Source organism: Dendrobates tinctorius, unplaced genomic scaffold (assembly GCF_039654945.1).
Source record: "Dendrobates tinctorius isolate UK_male_01 unplaced genomic scaffold, ASM3965494v1 ptg000152l, whole genome shotgun sequence".
NCBI classification, from domain to species: Eukaryota; Metazoa; Chordata; class Amphibia; order Anura; family Dendrobatidae; genus Dendrobates; species Dendrobates tinctorius.
This window is the reverse complement of record NW_027361819.1, coordinates 1,089,735-1,107,537: the sequence shown is the minus strand read 5'-3', so window position 1 is coordinate 1,107,537 and position 17,803 is coordinate 1,089,735. Positions and strand designations below refer to the sequence as shown.

At 54.8% G+C, this 17,803-nt stretch overlaps 1 protein-coding gene across 8 annotated transcripts in view; it reads left to right on the top strand.

Moving 5' to 3' along the window:
- Positions 1-3,268: 3,268 nt before the first annotated feature.
- The window catches only part of LOC141050667 (NFATC2-interacting protein-like), a 39,839-nt gene continuing 25,304 nt past the window's right edge, over positions 3,269-17,803 (top strand). For 2 of the 8 annotated variants that reach the window (XM_073547265.1, XM_073547264.1), the window contains exon 1: positions 4,221-4,262. In XM_073547265.1, the coding sequence (XP_073403366.1) occupies positions 4,236-4,262 (27 nt within the window). In that variant the 5' untranslated portion in view covers positions 4,221-4,235. Of the gene's footprint in view, positions 3,323-4,189; positions 4,263-4,488; positions 4,654-6,975; positions 7,060-17,803 lie in introns of those variants that run through there. The other 6 variants (XM_073547263.1, XM_073547261.1, XM_073547262.1 and 3 more) reach the window with 6 other exon arrangements.

The window sequence follows — 17,803 nt, the reverse complement described above, 5'->3', positions numbered from 1 at the left end:
TGGGCGCCTAGCCAGGTAACCCTGATTACAACTATAGTGGCACACCCTCATTGTCAGCATAGGGGAACTTGCTGATGAGCATGATATTACTGAAAATAAATCTCTATAAAAAAAACACTGTTATTACCGCCATATGATGCTAGATATCTCTACTGCAGAACATACAGGAGTTTACACTACAGGTATAAATAGTGACTTACAAGTGACGTTCTTTCTGATGTCAACATTCACTTTTCCTGTCTTTTCCATCTGGCCCAGACCATCATGACTTCTCCAGCCAGGTCTCAGCTGCAGAGATTAAAACAAAGACACATATGATTTCTCACTTTTCCAGCATCGTTCCCATCTATTCCCTGCCTGCACAAACTCCTCATCCTACTGATACTGCCACCTTTGACAGTCACAGTGTCCCTATAACAATAATGTTTCTTAAGTGCCCACTTAACATTTAATATTGTCCTGAGTCCCAAAATGTACAGCTCCCCTAGGGACTCACAGACCCACTATACACAGTATTTTTCCCCTACAGCTCCCCCAAATAAAGTATGGGTGGCCCACAGCTTCCATATATATAGTATTATGGGCCCACATGTTCCCTATACACAGTATGGTGGGTCCACAGCTCCTCTATGCACAGTATGAAGAGCCTACAGCTTCCCTATACATAGCAGGGTGGGTCCACAGCTCTCCTATACACGGTATCGGGGGCCCACAGCTGCCCTATAAACAATATGATGGGCCCATAGCAGCCCTATAAACAATATGATGGGCCCATAGCAGCCCTATAAACAATATGATGGGCCCATAGCAGCCCTATAAACAATATGATGGGCCCATAGCAGCCCTATAAACAATATGATGGGCCCATAGCAGCCCTATAAACAATATGATGGGCCCATAGCAGCCCTATAAACAATATGATGGGCCCATAGCAGCCCTATAAACAATATGATGGGCCCATAGCAGCCCTATAAACAATATGATGGGCCCATAGCAGCCCTATAAACAATATGATGGGCCCATAGCAGCCCTATAAACAATATGATGGGCCCATAGCAGCCCTATAAACAATATGATGGGCCCATAGCAGCCCTATAAACAATATGATGGGCCCATAGCAGCCCTATAAACAATATGATGGGACCATAGCAGCCGTATAAACAATATGATGGGCCCATAGCAGCCCTATAAACAATATGATGGGACCATAGCAGCCCTATAAACAATATGATGGGCCCACTGCGCTCAAACACAATATAATGAACTCCACAGTAGTCATCACAGTGGATAAAGGCCCCCACAGTAACACCGCACTATATAATGGTCTCCACACAGTCTAATGGCTCCCACAGTAACCCCAATACTATATATTGGCCCTCACACTTCATGTTAGCCTCTACAGTAGTCTCCACACTATATGATGGCCCCTTAACTGTAGAATGGCCCCCATATTAGCTCTCACATTGTACAATGGCCCTACAGTAGTCCCCACACTTTATATTGGCTCCCACACCATATGAGGGCCCCCTGAAATTGTGTTCACATTGGACTAAATGGATTGTGACTATAATGTAATTTTTGCTGCATTCCTCTCTTGAGTGCTGAGTTCTACTTATATTAACATTTAATAAAGTCCCCCGAGTCCCCCATGTACAGTAATAATGACCCCAGTATCGGTGATGTGAGCAGGCGGTCATGTGATCGTGGGTATAAAACTTGCAGTCATGTGTCGCCTACACTCTTTTGGCTTCTCGCAATTCTTTTTTATTGAAAGACGCCCAACGTGTATAATCAGCGTGTGCAAATAGCACACATGAGCTTGCATGACCACCTGATCCCGCATGATCGGACTCATGGCAGCAGGCGCTGTGCACCTTGTCATATGACAGTCTGTAGTCACATAGATTGACTGCAGACTTTTATCCCAAGCCTGGACTACCCGTTTACAGGGCGCCTGACAGGTGATACAGGCTGCTCAGACTATGTGCAGCGTGTATCAGCCCGGCTGCAGTCTCTCACCAGGTACGAATCTCTCTGGAAGGGTGTGTGCGCACGTTGCGGTTTAGTGTTTGGAATTTTCTGAGCAGAATCTGCTATTTTTGGTAGAATCCGCCGGGAAAAATCAGAGCGTCTTACCTGCGGATTTACTGTGGATTTTGTGCAGATTCCGCCTGTTTTTACACCTGCGGATTCCTATAATGGAATGGGTGTAAAAACGCTGCGGAATCCGCACAAAGAACTGACATGCTGCGGAAAATAAACCGCTGCGTTTCCGTTGTGCGCTGCGTATTTTTTTTCCATAGGAAAACATTGTACTGTAATCTCTTGCGGATCCGCACAGCAATCCACGTCTGCACATACCCAAAAGCTGCGGCGTTTCAGAGAAAAGCATACTAATAGCTGCTGGGGAGCGAGCGGCGCTGTGCACTGGTCCTACAGACAGGTCCCTGGTGCCCTCTTCCCGTCCGCTGACAGTGACTGAGACGTGTCATCCTACGTGTGTGTGTAGCAGAGACTTGTCAGTCACCATCAGCAGCCGGGGAGAAGCCGCCAGGGACCTGTCTGTAGGACTAGTGCACAGCGCCGCTCGCTTCCCAGCAGCTATTAGCATGCTTTTCTCTGAAACGCCGCAGCTTTTGGGTACGTGCAGAAGTTCAGGAATTGACAGCGTTTTCGACGTAGCACATGTCCGTCTCTGCAGGTGAGCTGTGGATGTCGGTGCATAGTGGACATAGGATTTCTTGAAATCCCATCCACTATGCTGTAACATCTGGACGCTGCGGGTTGGGTGCTGTGGATGTACGCACCGTCCAACCCGCAGCGTGTACTGATTGCGGGAACATACCGGCTGGGACAGCTGCTGCTGACAGACGCTGCACAACCCAGGAGCGTCCTGTATCACTGGTCAGGAGAGGTTTAATAACTTTATTATTATAAGAAGCCATTTACTATAACAGTATTCCATATAACGCAGCTCATGCCGCGGTTACTGTATGGGGGCTTGTTGTACTCACAGGCTGGGCGTATAAGACCCCTACCTCCCTTTCAGCCCCCCAAACAGCACATGTGCTGTGGTGTAGTGTAAAAGAGTAAGTAACCACTAATAATAAGCCCCCCTGCCCTGTCCTCCCTCCACCACTCTACCCCCATCTTATCACATTCACCCCACAGTGATCATTACATACCCGAACTTACTTCACATTATACATTCTGGCCGCCTTCACATGAAGTTTGCAGGGGCCCTGGCAATTTCTCCTCCAGTGCTGCAGGTGAAGAGCAGGCGATGAGGTCAGGCCCAGGCAGGGTCAGAGGGCACTCAAGGGTGAGCACTAGGACCCAGGGGAGCCCCAGCCTGCATGAGCCAGAGCAGGGAGCAGAGCTGACCCCAGCCTGTCAGTGATCAGGTCAGCTCCGTGTTACCGCTGCACCGAGGACTCTGCCACACTGCGAGCCTGATGACAGAAGCCATCATGGATTGGGGGGCCCGGGGTGCCATCCGCACATGAAGCGCTCACTTTACGCCTGGTCGGCGGAATCACCGCAATTCTGCAGTAGTAATGGATACAGCGACTGCGGAATCCCAGAGGATTGCATGGGGGCGCGTTTTATTATTAGCAGGTTTTTGTTTTTTGTTTTTTTAAGAGTTTCCGCGGCCGCTAAAACACGGCAGAAACGCTTAAAAAAACGCACCGTGGGCACAAAGCCTTACAGCTGCCGTCCCAAACTAACAGGGCACAACTTACAAATCACACTGAAAGGGGTTGTCACCAATATGAATTTGGAGGGGCTTCGACACCCCCCACTGATCAGCTGCTGGATGTACATACATAGCACAGCTCCATACACCACATAATGGCCGGTTTCGGTACTGCAGCTCATTTACTATTCATTTCAATAGAAGCTGAGCTGCAGTACCAAGAACGGCCACTACACATAGAACGGCACTGTGCAGCAGCATGAGTGATCGATCACATGACCACAGGTGCGCTATCAGAATGTACCGCCACATTGTGCAAAAAAGGAAAACCGCATCCTAAAAGGGAATAATAACTCCAGAACGAAAAAAAAAAAAAGGCACAAACCCTCACCTCCTACACAGCATCTGCTCCTAGGCTTCATAGCTCTGCAGGTGGAGCTGCCGCTCTGGGATCGGCCAATCAGAGGCAGCGATCCTGATTAACGAGGTGATCAGGATGTTATATCAGGGTCAGTGCTGGGGGAGCGGGGAAGAAAAAATGGGCAAAAGAGGAAGGCGGAGGGCGGTGAGTGTATGGCGGGCGCGCTCTGCATTGTGGGGCCCTTTATATTTCGCACTATCTGCCCCGCTCAGTGTTTTACCTTTTCGGTGGATGTGGCTCCTGACCGCAGCGCGAGCTGTCAATCATTCCCCCTCTGTGGGGGGCTACTCTGGGGTGGCGGGTATAGGCCATAGTAAGGGTTAATGGTGGTCCTAGAGTCGCCCTCTAAATTCCCCCATCATTGATGCAGCAGCTACGGAAAAGAGCGGCGCCGGCGGCCATTGTGGGGGACTTGTCCATCTTGGCCGGTGAAGACGTGACCGACCACCCAGAGGAGCAAGATGGCGGCGACCCACCCACCAAGGAGCCTGCAGCCTGTGAGGCCGCGCGGACGTCCCCCGCTCACAGGTACGAGGTAAATGATGATCCCTGCCTAGCACTGTGCTCCGGAAGTGTTGTCAGAGGGGCCACAACCCAAAGGAATCCTTATAGAATGGGCTGTCAGAAAACGGCAACATTGTCTGCACTCACAGCTGAGGGTTTGTTACACTGGATACAATTGTATCAGATCAGGCTGCATGTCTCCTGCACTGATACAAAGTAACGAACGATCCAAAGAGGAAACATGGCTGCGGCGTTACATTCCTGATGAGCCCACGCCCCGTCCTCACCCAGAAGATGGCACGGGATCACCGCAGTGACTCGCAGCACTACAACCCCCAGCAGGAACGCCATACAGCTTCAATATCGCCTGTGACCACAAGGTGGAGCTATAGAGTCCTCCAGTAACAGCTCATTATACTGTATGTACACAGTGACCGCACCAGCAGAATAGTGAGTGCAGCTCTGGAGTATAATACAGGATGTAACTCAGGATCAGTAATGTAATGTATGTACACAGTGACTGCACCAGCAGAATAGTGAGTGCAGCTCTGGAGTATAATACAGGATGTAACTCAGGATCAGTAATGTAATGTATGTACACAGTGAATGCACCAGCAGAATAGTGAGTGCAGCTCTGGAGTATAATACAGGATGTAACTCAGGATCAGTAATGTAATGTATGTACACAGTGACTCCACCAGTAGAACAGGGAGTGCAGCTCTGGAGTATAATACAGGATGTAACTCAGGATCAGTAATGTAATGTATGTACACAGTGAATGCACCAGCAGAATAGTGAGTGCAGCTCTGGAGTATAATACAGGATGTAACTCAGGATCAGTAATGTAATGTATGTACACAGTGACTGCACCAGCAGAATAGTGAGTGCAGCTCTGGGGTATAATACAGGATGTAACACAGGATCAGTAATGTAATGTATGTACACAGTGCCTGCACCAGCAGAATAGTGAGTGCAGCTCTGGGGTATAATACAGGATGTAACTCTGGTGCTGTATGCCGTGAGGAAAATTAAAATCCATAAGGCTATGTGCACACGGTGCGGATCTGCAGCAGAACTGCAGGTGATGTACAGTACCATTTTAGCCTATGAGAAAAAAAACGCTGTGCACATGGTGCGTTTTTTTCCACGTGGTTTTTGTGCAGAAAAAAAAGCAGCATGTGACTACTTTTGTGCGGTTTTGCTACAGTTTTCTACCTGCTCCTTTCTACAAATCCGCAGGTGGAAAACCGCTGTAAAACCGCAAAAAAAAGGAAGAAATCCGCAGGAAAAATGCAGGTTATTTGTCCTGTGGGTTTAGTAAAATCGACGCGTAAAAATCCGGGGGAGGATCCGCACCGTGTGCACATAGCCTAATTGTTTCTCCAGAGTGGACATGTCACCCTCACATTGAACATAGTGGATTAGTTATAACTGGGGAAGTGAGAGATCTGACACTTCAACCACATTGAAGTAGGGACCTCCTGCAGTGACCAGGTAACTATAAGATTTGCTCTGAGAGTCAGACACTAGGCTTAGGATTTATTTATTCAGAGGCAGAGAAGTTCACCTCCAAGGCATGAGCTTACTCCATTCAAAGCACTGGTCGCTGACTTTTTTGGAGCCGGTGGTCAGTGATTATTATTGGTGTTTGCATTGATACGATATTTAGAGGGTATATATTGGCGTTTTAGTGAAAGGATGAACGTAATGCAGTCTCTGACATCATCGTAAAGGCATTAGAGCCTCTCCAACTTGATATTACAGTCGTATGGATGATGCTATCCATGCCACGTTTGATCTCTCTAGAAAGCAAACTCTTGAGACACTATCTCCCGCATGGGACCTCCAGGGGTGACGGTATCCTGCAAGTTGGGGGTGTCACAGATTGTAGGATCAGACCCGTATGAGGCCGCCGAGGGGAGGAATGAGGGCGAACCTTGGTCTAATAACAGAAACCCCAAGTCTGCGCTTTATCAGCCCTAGAAGACAATTCTTCCCTTTCTCCTTTATTCTGGGTGACTGTATACACTGTGTTGTTTTGTCCAGTTTCCATCTTGTAACCTTCCCCCGTCTGTGGCCGTAGCTGCTATGGTGTCATACATGCTGCAGTTCCTCCTGTCGCCGCCATTATTACACGGCGCTTGTTTTCTCAGTACAGATTCCTGTAATCTTCACTCATTAACCCTTCTCACCCCGCTCCTCCTCTTCGGACCCGCCGCTCCGTTATCCGAGCACGCTGCTTCCTGTGTGCCTGTACTACAAATCCCGGCATGCTCCGCAGGTCGTAGGGGGCGTGTTTAGGGCGCGCAGCCAATAGTCTTAACTGCATCTTAACTGTGTGATTAATGGCCTGAGTGACAGCGACCTCAGCCAATCCGCGCGTAGTAAGTAGGATAACGCCGGAGTGGCAGACATGGCGGGTGTTGGCGCGGACAAGGTCGGTGTATAATCTCCGGTGTGGCCGCGGCTCAGCTGAGCGCACACTGAGGTTTCACTGCAGTGATGCTGGGAGTTGTAGTCCATCTTGTCAGTGTCTCCATTCGCTGCGGGCTTGGAATCTGCCATTCTCTGCATCTCTGCTTGCTGTGTCCCTGGAGGAGTAGTGATTAACCCCCTCAGGACCGGGCAGTGTTGTCTGTCTCCTCCTTTACTTGTTTTATGGGTGTCGTGTGTCCCCCCCCCCCTGTGAGGTGTCGTGTGTCCCCCCCCCCCCTGTGAGGTGTCGTGTGTCCCCCCCCCCCCTGTGAGGTGTCGTGTGTCCCCCCCCCCCCCTGTGAGGTGTCGTGTGTCCCCCCCCCCCCCCTGTGAGGTGTCGTGTGTCCCCCCCCCCCGTGAGGTGTCGTGTGTCCCCCCCCCCCCCCCGTGAGGTGTCGTGTGTCCCCCCCCCCCCCCGTGAGGTGTCGTGTGTCCCCCCCCCCCCCCGTGAGGTGTCGTGTGTCCCCCCCCCCCCCCGTGAGGTGTCGTGTGTCCCCCCCCCCCCCCGTGAGGTGTCGTGTGTCCCCCCCCCCCCCCTGTGAGGTGTCGTGTGTTCCCCCCCCCCTGTGAGGTGTCGTGTGTTCCCCCCCCCCTGTGAGGTGTCGTGTGTTCCCCCCCCCCCCTGTGAGGTGTCGTGTGTCCCCCCCCCCCCTGTGAGGTGTCGTGTGTCCCCCCCCCCCCCTGTGAGGTGTCGTGTGTTCCCCCCCCCCCCCCCCTGTGAGGTGTCGTGTGTCCCCCCCCCTGTGAGGTGTCGTGTGTCCCCCCCCCCCCCTGTGAGGTGTCGTGTGTCCCCCCCCCCCCCTGTGAGGTGTCGTGTGTCCCCCCCCCCTGTGAGGTGTCGTGTGTCCCCCCCCCCTGTGAGGTGTCGTGTGTCCCCCCCCCCCCCCTGTGAGGTGTCGTGTGTCCCCCCCCCCCCCCCTGTGAGGTGTCGTGTGTCCCCCCCCCCCCCCCCTGTGAGGTGTCGTGTGTCCCCCCCCCCCCCCCCTGTGAGGTGTCGTGTCCCCCCCCCCCCCTGTGAGGTGTCGTGTCCCCCCCCCCCTGTGAGGTGTCGTGTCCCCCCCCCCCCCCCCTGTGAGGTGTCGTGTCCCCCCCCCCCCCCTGTGAGGTGTCGTGTCCCCCCCCCCCTGTGAGGTGTCGTGTGCCCCCCCCCCCTGTGAGGTGTCGTGTGCCCCCCCCCCCCCTGTGAGGTGTCGTGTGTCCCCCCCCCCTGTGAGGTGTCGTGTGTCCCCCCCCCCCTGTGAGGTGTCGTGTGTCCCCCCCCCCCTGTGAGGTGTCGTGTGTCCCCCCCCCCCCTGTGAGGTGTCGTGTGTCCCCCCCCCCTGTGAGGTGTCGTGTGTCCCCCCCCCCCTGTGAGGTGTCGTGTGTCCCCCCCCCCCTGTGAGGTGTCGTGTGTCCCCCCCCCCCTGTGAGGTGTCGTGTGTCCCCCCCCCCTGTGAGGTGTCGTGTGTCCCCCCCCCCTGTGAGGTGTCGTGTGTCCCCCCCCCCCTGTGAGGTGTCGTGTGTCCCCCCCCCCTGTGAGGTGTCGTGTGTCCCCCCCCCCTGTGAGGTGTCGTGTGTCCCCCCCCCTGTGAGGTGTCGTGTGTCCCCCCCCCCTGTGAGGTGTCGTGTGTCCCCCCCCCCTGTGAGGTGTCGTGTGTCCCCCCCCCCTGTGAGGTGTCGTGTCGTGTGTCCCCCCCCCCCCTGTGAGGTGTCGTGTGTCCCCCCCCCCCCCTGTGAGGTGTCGTGTGTCCCCCCCCCCCCCCTGTGAGGTGTCGTGTGTCCCCCCCCCCCCTGTGAGGTGTCGTGTGTCCCCCCCCCCCCTGTGAGGTGTCGTGTGTCCCCCCCCCCCCCCTGTGAGGTGTCGTGTGTCCCCCCCCCCCCCCTGTGAGGTGTCGTGTGTCCCCCCCCCCCCCCTGTGAGGTGTCGTGTGTCCCCCCCCCTGTGAGGTGTCGTGTGTCCCCCCCCCCTGTGAGGTGTCGTGTGTCCCCCCCCCTGTGAGGTGTCGTGTGTCCCCCCCCCTGTGAGGTGTCGTGTGTCCCCCCCCCCTGTGAGGTGTCGTGTGTCCCCCCCCCCTGTGAGGTGTCGTGTGTCCCCCCCCCTGTGAGGTGTCGTGTGTCCCCCCCCCTGTGAGGTGTCGTGTGTCCCCCCCCCTGTGAGGTGTCGTGTGTCCCCCCCCCTGTGAGGTGTCGTGTGTCCCCCCCCCCTGTGAGGTGTCGTGTGTCCCCCCCCCTGTGAGGTGTCGTGTGTCCCCCCCCCTGTGAGGTGTCGTGTGTCCCCCCCCCTGTGAGGTGTCGTGTGTCCCCCCCCCTGTGAGGTGTCGTGTGTCCCCCCCCCTGTGAGGTGTCGTGTGTCCCCCCCCCTGTGAGGTGTCGTGTGTCCCCCCCCCTGTGAGGTGTCGTGTGTCCCCCCCCCTGTGAGGTGTCGTGTGTCCCCCCCCCCCCCCCCCTGTGAGGTGTCGTGTGTCCCCCCCCCCCCTGTGAGGTGTCGTGTGTCCCCCCCCCCCCTGTGAGGTGTCGTGTGTCCCCCCCCCCCCTGTGAGGTGTCGTGTGTCCCCCCCCCCCCCTGTGAGGTGTCGTGTGTCCCCCCCCCCCCCCTGTGAGGTGTCGTGTGTCCCCCCCCCCCCCTGTGAGGTGTCGTGTGTCCCCCCCCCCCCCTGTGAGGTGTCGTGTGTCCCCCCCCCCCCTGTGAGGTGTCGTGTGTCCCCCCCCCCCTGTGAGGTGTCGTGTGTCCCCCCCCCTGTGAGGTGTCGTGTGTCCCCCCCCCCCCCTGTGAGGTGTCGTGTGTCCCCCCCCCCCCCTGTGAGGTGTCGTGTGTCCCCCCCCCCCCCTGTGAGGTGTCGTGTGTCCCCCCCCCCCCTGTGAGGTGTCGTGTGTCCCCCCCCCCCCCCCTGTGAGGTGTCGTGTGTCCCCCCCCCCCTGTGAGGTGTCGTGTGTCCCCCCCCCCCTGTGAGGTGTCGTGTGTCCCCCCCCCCCTGTGAGGTGTCGTGTGTCCCCCCCCCTGTGATGTGAGGTGCTGTGTGGCCCCCGTGAGGTGAGTTGAGGTGCCCCCCTGTGAGGTGCTGTGTGGCCCCCCTGGTGGGGTGTGGTGTCGTGTGCCCCCCTGTGAGTTGAGGTGCCCCCCTGTGAGGTGCAGTGTGGCCCCCGTGAGGTCGCGTCTGTGGAACAACTTGTAGTTCACAACTTCATTAATTGCTCAGTATTTTCTGCGCAGTAATGTGGGGTCTGAGTGATGAGAAATGGAGGAAAAAAGCCGAATATTTTTTCCCATTTGCTTCCGTCTGCGGCGTTTGTTGTGCGGTGATGGACTGTGAGGCCGGGGTCACACCCTCTGCGTGTGCAAGGTGAGCGCCTCGCGCCTCACTACTCGGCACTCAGGACCGGCGTGTACATGTATTTCTATGCAGCTGAACGCTCTGCTCTGAGCCGCCGGCGACAGTGCTGGGTATTGAGACGCGAGGTTCTCGCATTGCACTCGCTAGTGTGACCCCGGCCTAATCGTCGCTCTGCAGTCTGTGCAATATGGCGACAAACAAATGTACGGTTAAAAAATGGTGAAACTTGGATGAAGTTTGGGAAAATGACATTTTGGCAGCTTTTTCTGTATTCAAGTAACTTATTTTCCATGGACGTCTGTGGGGAAGTGACGTCTCCTGGATACCACTTTGGGGGGATATACACCAGATTGTGTTTTTACTTTTTTAAACCCCCCCCCCCCCCACAAAAGACGAATCCTGAATTGTTTTTCATTGGCTCAAGGTTACACCCGCACTCTTCCCCTTGGTGAGCTCTTACGGGGGCTGGCTGCAGGATGTGTTCAGTTTGTTTGCATTTTCTGAGATCCCCCAACCTATAGAATATCTTCGCCTCTGGAGGTCCCAGGCAGTAGATATTGTCGTCATGTTTCCTATCACAATTTTTCTTTTTCTATAGAGAAACATTGTATGGATCGCATCATCCAGAGGACTGCCTGGGAAAAGCATTAATAGAAAAGCCGCTAGTATCTGATTTTAATAACTGTACCAATCTGAGCTTGTTTCCCCAGGGGCTGCAGAACATCACGTGACCCTTCTGACTTAATAATGGCGTCAGGCAGGGTGGCATGGAGCAGCCCTGATTTCAAAGTGGTTTCATTTGTGTGACAATCCACACCCCGCCTGACGTCACTATAAGTCAGAAGGGTCACATGACATTCTGCACCCCCTGGGGAAACATAAGCTCAGCTTGGTACAGTTTTACAGTCATCCCCTTGTCGTCACAGACCAAGGGAGGCAGAGTGAGAGGATTTGGACCACTCAGTCACTGATGTGGCACCACACTCTCTCACATCCCTGAAAGGCTCCTTTCACTAGCACCACTGAAACAGTGCTGCCACCAATTCGTCGTTGGATATAAGCCCAGTCTGTTAACTGGTTTATACCAGGCCAGAAACCAGCCCCGGTAGCATGAAAAGTTAAGCTGAGAAACTCATGTATGGATTTATGGATCGTGATAAAAGAGCAGCTCAAGGTTAAATTATATATTTAATCTATATAATTCTATATACACTATGGTTATACATAGAATGGGCACATATGTAAATACAGATGGTAGCTGGACAAAAGATGTAAGCAGATCATGCCAATTGCTGGGTCGACGTTAACCATGTGTATACTGAGCTGCAGGGGGCATGGGCTGCCAGCTGGCTCCTAGGTCTTTCACAGCATGTTATTCGATGTGACAACATAGCCTTGCACTATCCTTTATCCCCTTTGGGTCACTGCCCACTGGGCTGAACCCGAATCCGCTCCACTTGCCTCTAGCAGCTAAAAACACCAAAACCTAAGATGGGTGATAATTCTCTAAAGTGATCCTGTTATCAGTTTTGGCCGATATAAGTTACACATCACCTCTCAGGGCTGATATACAGAATTCTATAATGCTGTATATCTGCCCCCAACCCGACCTGTAAGAGAAGAAAAATAGCTTTTATTATACTCTCCTGTGGGACGGACCGGGCCGAGGGGTGTCGCTCTTGTTGGTCCGGCGCCTCCCATCTTCATGTGATGCCGTCCCTCCTGCTCGCTTCGTGTTGCGCTCCTGTGCAGGCATACGTCTTTGCCCTGTTGAGGGCAGTGCGCAAGTGCTGGGGAAGGTCAGAGGCCCAGCGCCTGAGCATTGCAGTGCTTGGCTCTGCCCTCAACAGGACAGAGAAGTACACCTGCGCAGGAGCATGATGCTGAGGAGACTGTGTGGATAACGCAGGGACGCGTCATCCCCACGAACCAAGGAGGAGGACGGATCACATGATGATGGGAGGTGCCGGACCAGGACCAGCGACACCTCTCGGACCGGCCCGTCCTGCAGGTGAGTGTGTTGTTTTTCTCTTCTTCCAGGTCTGGTTGGAGGCAGATATGCAGCATTATAAAATGCTGTATATCGGCTCTGAAAGGTAATGGCAGTAACTTGTATCAGCCAACACTGATGACAGGTTACCTTTAATAGATGATCTTAGAGAGGCTGTTTTGGCGCTGATTCCGGTCAGGCCCCTGCTACACGTGAAAACCAAGCACAGGTTTGCAATCTGGTTTCTACTGGCTTTTCTATATATCGTCTTACCTCTGGGTGCTAGAACGAGTTGAGACCCAAGGAGGCATTTGCCATGTTCTGGGGATCTCAGAAATATACACTATATATAGTGTATATTTCTGTGCTCCTGCTCCAGCCTAGTAGGGGACAGCCTTCAGATTGTTAAGAATATGGGAGATAAAATTGCATGTCAATCCTATGACATGGGATTATAAACCCCCTTCAGTGTTCACCAAAGGGGCCAAGCCTCAAAGGCTGTGAGTGAGTCCTGCTGAATATACTATATAGAGCTGGAGCCTCTGCTGCCATAGTACCGGAGCAGTATTGTCCCCTGCTAGGCCGGAGCCTCTGCTGCCATAGTACCGGAGCAGTATTGTCCCCTACTAGGCCGGAGCCTCTGCTGCCATAGTACCTGATCAGTATTGTCCCCTGCTAGGCCGGAGCCTCTGCTGCCTTAGTACCTGAGCAGTATTGTCCCCTACTAGGCCTGAGCCTCTGCTGCCATAGTTCCAGAGCAGTATTGTCCCCTACTAGGCCTGAGCCTCTGCTGCCATAGTTCCAGAGCAGTATTGTCCCCTACTAGGCCGGAGCATCTGCTGCCATAGTACCTGAGCAGTATTGTCCCCTGCTAGGCCGGAGCCTCTGCTGCCATAGTTCCAGAGCAGTATTGTCCCCTACTAGGCATGAGCCTCTGCTGCCTTAGTACCTGAGCAGTATTGTGCCCTACTAGGCCTGAGCCTCTGCTGCCATAGTTCCAGAGCAGTATTGTCCCCTACTAGGCCTGAGCCTCTGCTGCCATAGTTCCAGAGCAGTATTGTCCCCTACTAGGCCTGAGCCTCTGCTGCCATAGTTCCAGAGCAGTATTGTCCCCTGCTAGGCCGGAGCATCTGCTGCCATAGTACCTGAGCAGTATTGTCCCCTGCTAGGCCGGACCCTCTGCTGCCTTAGTACCTGAGCAGTATTGTCCCCTACTAGGCCGGAGCCTCTGCTGCCATAGTTCCTGAGCAGTATTGTCCCCTACTAGGCTGGAGCCTCTGCTGCCATAGCCCCTGAGCAGTATTGTCCCCTACTAGGCCTGAGCCTCTGCTGCCATAGTTCCAGAGCAGTATTGTCCCCTACTAGGCCTGAGCCTCTGCTGCCATAGTTCCAGAGCAGTATTGTCCCCTACTAGGCCGGAGCATCTGCTGCCATAGTACCTGAGCAGTATTGTCCCCTGCTAGGCCGGAGCCTCTGCTGCCATAGTTCCAGAGCAGTATTGTCCCCTACTAGGCCGGAGCCTCTGCTGCCTTAGTACCTGAGCAGTATTGTCCCCTACTAGGCCTGAGCCTCTGCTGCCATAGTTCCAGAGCAGTATTGTCCCCTACTAGGCCTGAGCCTCTGCTGCCTTAGTACCTGAGCAGTATTGTCCCCTACTAGGCCTGAGCCTCTGCTGCCATAGTACCTGAGCAGTATTGTCCCCTACTAGGCCTGAGCCTCTGCTGCCATAGTTCCAGAGCAGTATTGTCCCCTACTAGGCCTGAGCCTCTGCTGCCTTAGTACCTGAGCAGTATTGTCCCCTACTAGGCCTGAGCCTCTGCTGCCTTAGTACCTGAGCAGTATTGTCCCCTACTAGGCCGGAGCATCTGCTGCCATAGTACCTGAGCAGTATTGTCCCCTGCTAGGCCGGAGCCTCTGCTGCCATAGTTCCAGAGCAGTATTGTCCCCTACTAGGCCGGAGCCTCTGCTGCCTTAGTACCTGAGCAGTATTGTCCCCTACTAGGCCGGAGCCTCTGCTGCCATAGTTCCAGAGCAGTATTGTCCCCTACTAGGCCGGAGCCTCTGCTGCCTTAGTACCAGAGCAGTATTGTCCCCTACTAGGCCGGAGCCTCTGCTGCCATAGTTCCAGAGCAGTATTGTCCCCTACTAGGCCTGAGCCTCTGCTGCCTTAGTACCTGAGCAGTATTGTCCCCTACTAGGCCGGAGCCTCTGCTGCCATAGTTCCAGAGCAGTATTGTCCCCTACTAGGCCTGAGCCTCTGCTGCCTTAGTACCTGAGCAGTATTGTCCCCTACTAGGCCGGAGCCTCTGCTGCCATAGTTCCAGAGCAGTATTGTCCCCTACTAGGCCTGAGCCTCTGCTGCCTTAGTACCTGAGCAGTATTGTCCCCTACTAGGCCTGAGCCTCTGCTGCCATAGTACCTGAGCAGTATTGTCCCCTACTAGGCCGGAGCCTCTGCTGCCATAGTTCCAGAGCAGTATTGTCCCCTACTAGGCCTGAGCCTCTGCTGCCTTAGTACCTGAGCAGTATTGTCCCCTACTAGGCCTGAGCCTCTGCTGCCATAGTTCCAGAGCAGTATTGTCCCCTACTAGGCCTGAGCCTCTGCTGCCATAGTTCCAGAGCAGTATTGTCCCCTACTAGGCCTGAGCCTCTGCTGCCATAGTTCCAGAGCAGTATTGTCCCCTACTAGGCCGGAGCATCTGCTGCCATAGTACCTGAGCAGTATTGTCCCCTGCTAGGCCGGAGCCTCTGCTGCCATAGTTCCAGAGCAGTATTGTCCCCTGCTAGGCCGGAGCATCTGCTGCCATAGTTCCAGAGCAGTATTGTCCCCTACTAGGCCGGAGCATCTGCTGCCATAGTTCCAGAGCAGTATTGTCCCCTGCTAGGCCGGAGCATCTGCTGCCATAGTTCCAGAGCAGTATTGTCCCCTACTAGGCCGGAGCATCTGCTGCCATAGTACCTGAGCAGTATTGTCCCCTGCTAGGCCGGAGCCTCTGCTGCCTTAGTACCTGAGCAGTATTGTCCCCTGCTAGGCCGGAGCCTCTGCTGCCATAGTTCCTGAGCAGTATTGTCCCCTGCTAGGCCAGAACCTCTGATGCCATAGTACCTGAGCAGTATTGTCCCCTACTAGGCCGGAGCCTCTGCTGCCTTAGTACCTGAGCAGTATTGTCCCCTACTAGGCCTGAGCCTCTGCTGCCATAGTTCCAGAGCAGTATTGTCCCCTGCTAGGCCGGAGCATCTGCTGCCATAGTTCCAGAGCAGTATTGTCCCCTACTAGGCCGGAGCATCTGCTGCCATAGTACCTGAGCAGTATTGTCCCCTGCTAGGCCGGAGCCTCTGCTGCCATAGTTCCTGAGCAGTATTGTCCCCTACTAGGCCAGAACCTCTGCTGCCTTAGTACCTGAGCAGTATTGTCCCCTACTAGGCCTGAGCCTCTGCTGCCATAGTTCCAGAGCAGTATTGTCCCCTGCTAGGCCGGAGCATCTGCTGCCATAGTTCCAGAGCAGTATTGTCCCCTACTAGGCCGGAGCATCTGCTGCCATAGTTCCAGAGCAGTATTGTCCCCTACTAGGCCGGAGCCTCTGCTGCCTTAGTACCTGAGCAGTATTGTCCCCTACTAGGCCGGAGCCTCTGCTGCCTTAGTACCTGAGCAGTATTGTCCCCTACTAGGCCGGAGCCTCTGCTGCCATAGTACCTGAGCAGTATTGTCCCCTGCTAGGCCGGAGCCTCTGCTGCCATAGTACCTGAGCAGTATTGTCCCCTACTAGGCCGGAGCCTCTGCTGCCATAGTTCCTGAGCAGTATTGTCCCCTACTAGGCCAGAACCTCTGCTGCCATAGTACCTGAGCAGTATTGTCCCCTACTAGGCCGGAGCCTCTGATGCCTTAGTACCTGAGCAGTATTGTCCCCTACTAGGCCGGAGCCTCTGCTGCCATAGTTCCTGAGCAGTATTGTCCCCTACTAGGCCGGAGCCTCTGCTGCCATAGTTCCTGAGCAGTATTGTCCCCTACTAGGCCGGAGCCTCTGATGCCATAGTACCTGAGCAGTATTGTCCCCTGCTAGGCCGGAGCCTCTGCTGCCATAGTACCTGAGCAGTATTGTCCCCTGCTAGGCCAGAACCTCTGATGCCTTAGTACCTGAGCAGTATTGTCCCCTACTAGGCCGGAGCCTCTGCTGCCATAGTTCCTGAGCAGTATTGTCCCCTACTAGGCCGGAGCCTCTGCTGCCATAGTACCTGAGCAGTATTGTCCCCTGCTAGGCCGGAGCCTCTGCTGCCATAGTTCCTGAGCAGTATTGTCCCCTACTAGGCCAGAACCTCTGATGCCTTAGTACCTGAGCAGTATTGTCCCCTACTAGGCCGGAGCCTCTGCTGCCATAGTTCCTGAGCAGTATTGTCCCCTACTAGGCCGGAGCCTCTGCTGCCATAGTACCTGAGCAGTATTGTCCCCTGCTAGGCCGGAGCCTCTGCTGCCATAGTACCTGAGCAGTATTGTCCCCTGCTAGGCCGGAGCCTCTGCTGCCATAGTTCCTGAGCAGTATTGTCCCCTACTAGGCCAGAACCTCTGCTGCCATAGTACCTGAGCAGTATTGTCCCCTGCTAGGCCGGAGCCTCTGCTGCCATAGTACCTGAGCAGTATTGTCCCCTGCTAGGCCGGAGCCTCTGCTGCCATAGTTCCTGAGCAGTATTGTCCCCTACTAGTCCGGAGCTGCAGTCTCTGCTGCCATAGCCCCTGAGCAGTATTGTCCCCTACTAGTCCGGAGCTGCAGTCTCTGCTGCCATAGCCCCTGAGCAGTATTGTCCCCTACTAGTCCGGAGCTGCAGTCTCTGCTGCCATAGCCCCTGAGCAGTATTGTCCCCTACTGGTCTGGAGCTGCAGTCTCTGCTGCCATAGCCCCTGAGCAGTATTGTCCCCTACTAGTCCGGAGCTGCAGTCTCTGCTGCCATAGCCCCTGAGCAGTATTGTCCCCTACTGGTCTGGAGCTGGAGTCTCTGCTGCCATAGCCCCTGAGCAGTATTGTCCCCTACTAGTCCGGAGCTGCAGTCTCTGCTGCCATAGCCCCTGAGCAGTATTGTCCCCTACTAGTCCGGAGCTGCAGTCTCTGCTGCCATAGCCCCTGAGCAGTATTGTCCCCTACTAGTCCGGAGCTGCAGTCTCTGCTGCCATAGCCCCTGAGCAGTATTGTCCCCTACTAGTCTGGAGCTGCAGTCTCTGCTGTCATAGCCCCTGAGCAGTATTGTCCCCTACTGGTCTGGAGCTGGAGTCTCTGCTGCCATAGCCCCTGAGCAGTATTGTCCCCTACTAGTCCGGAGCTGCAGTCTCTGCTGCCATAGCCCCTGAGCAGTATTGTCCCCTACTAGTCCGGAGCTGCAGTCTCTGCTGCCATAGCCCCTGAGCAGTATTGTCCCC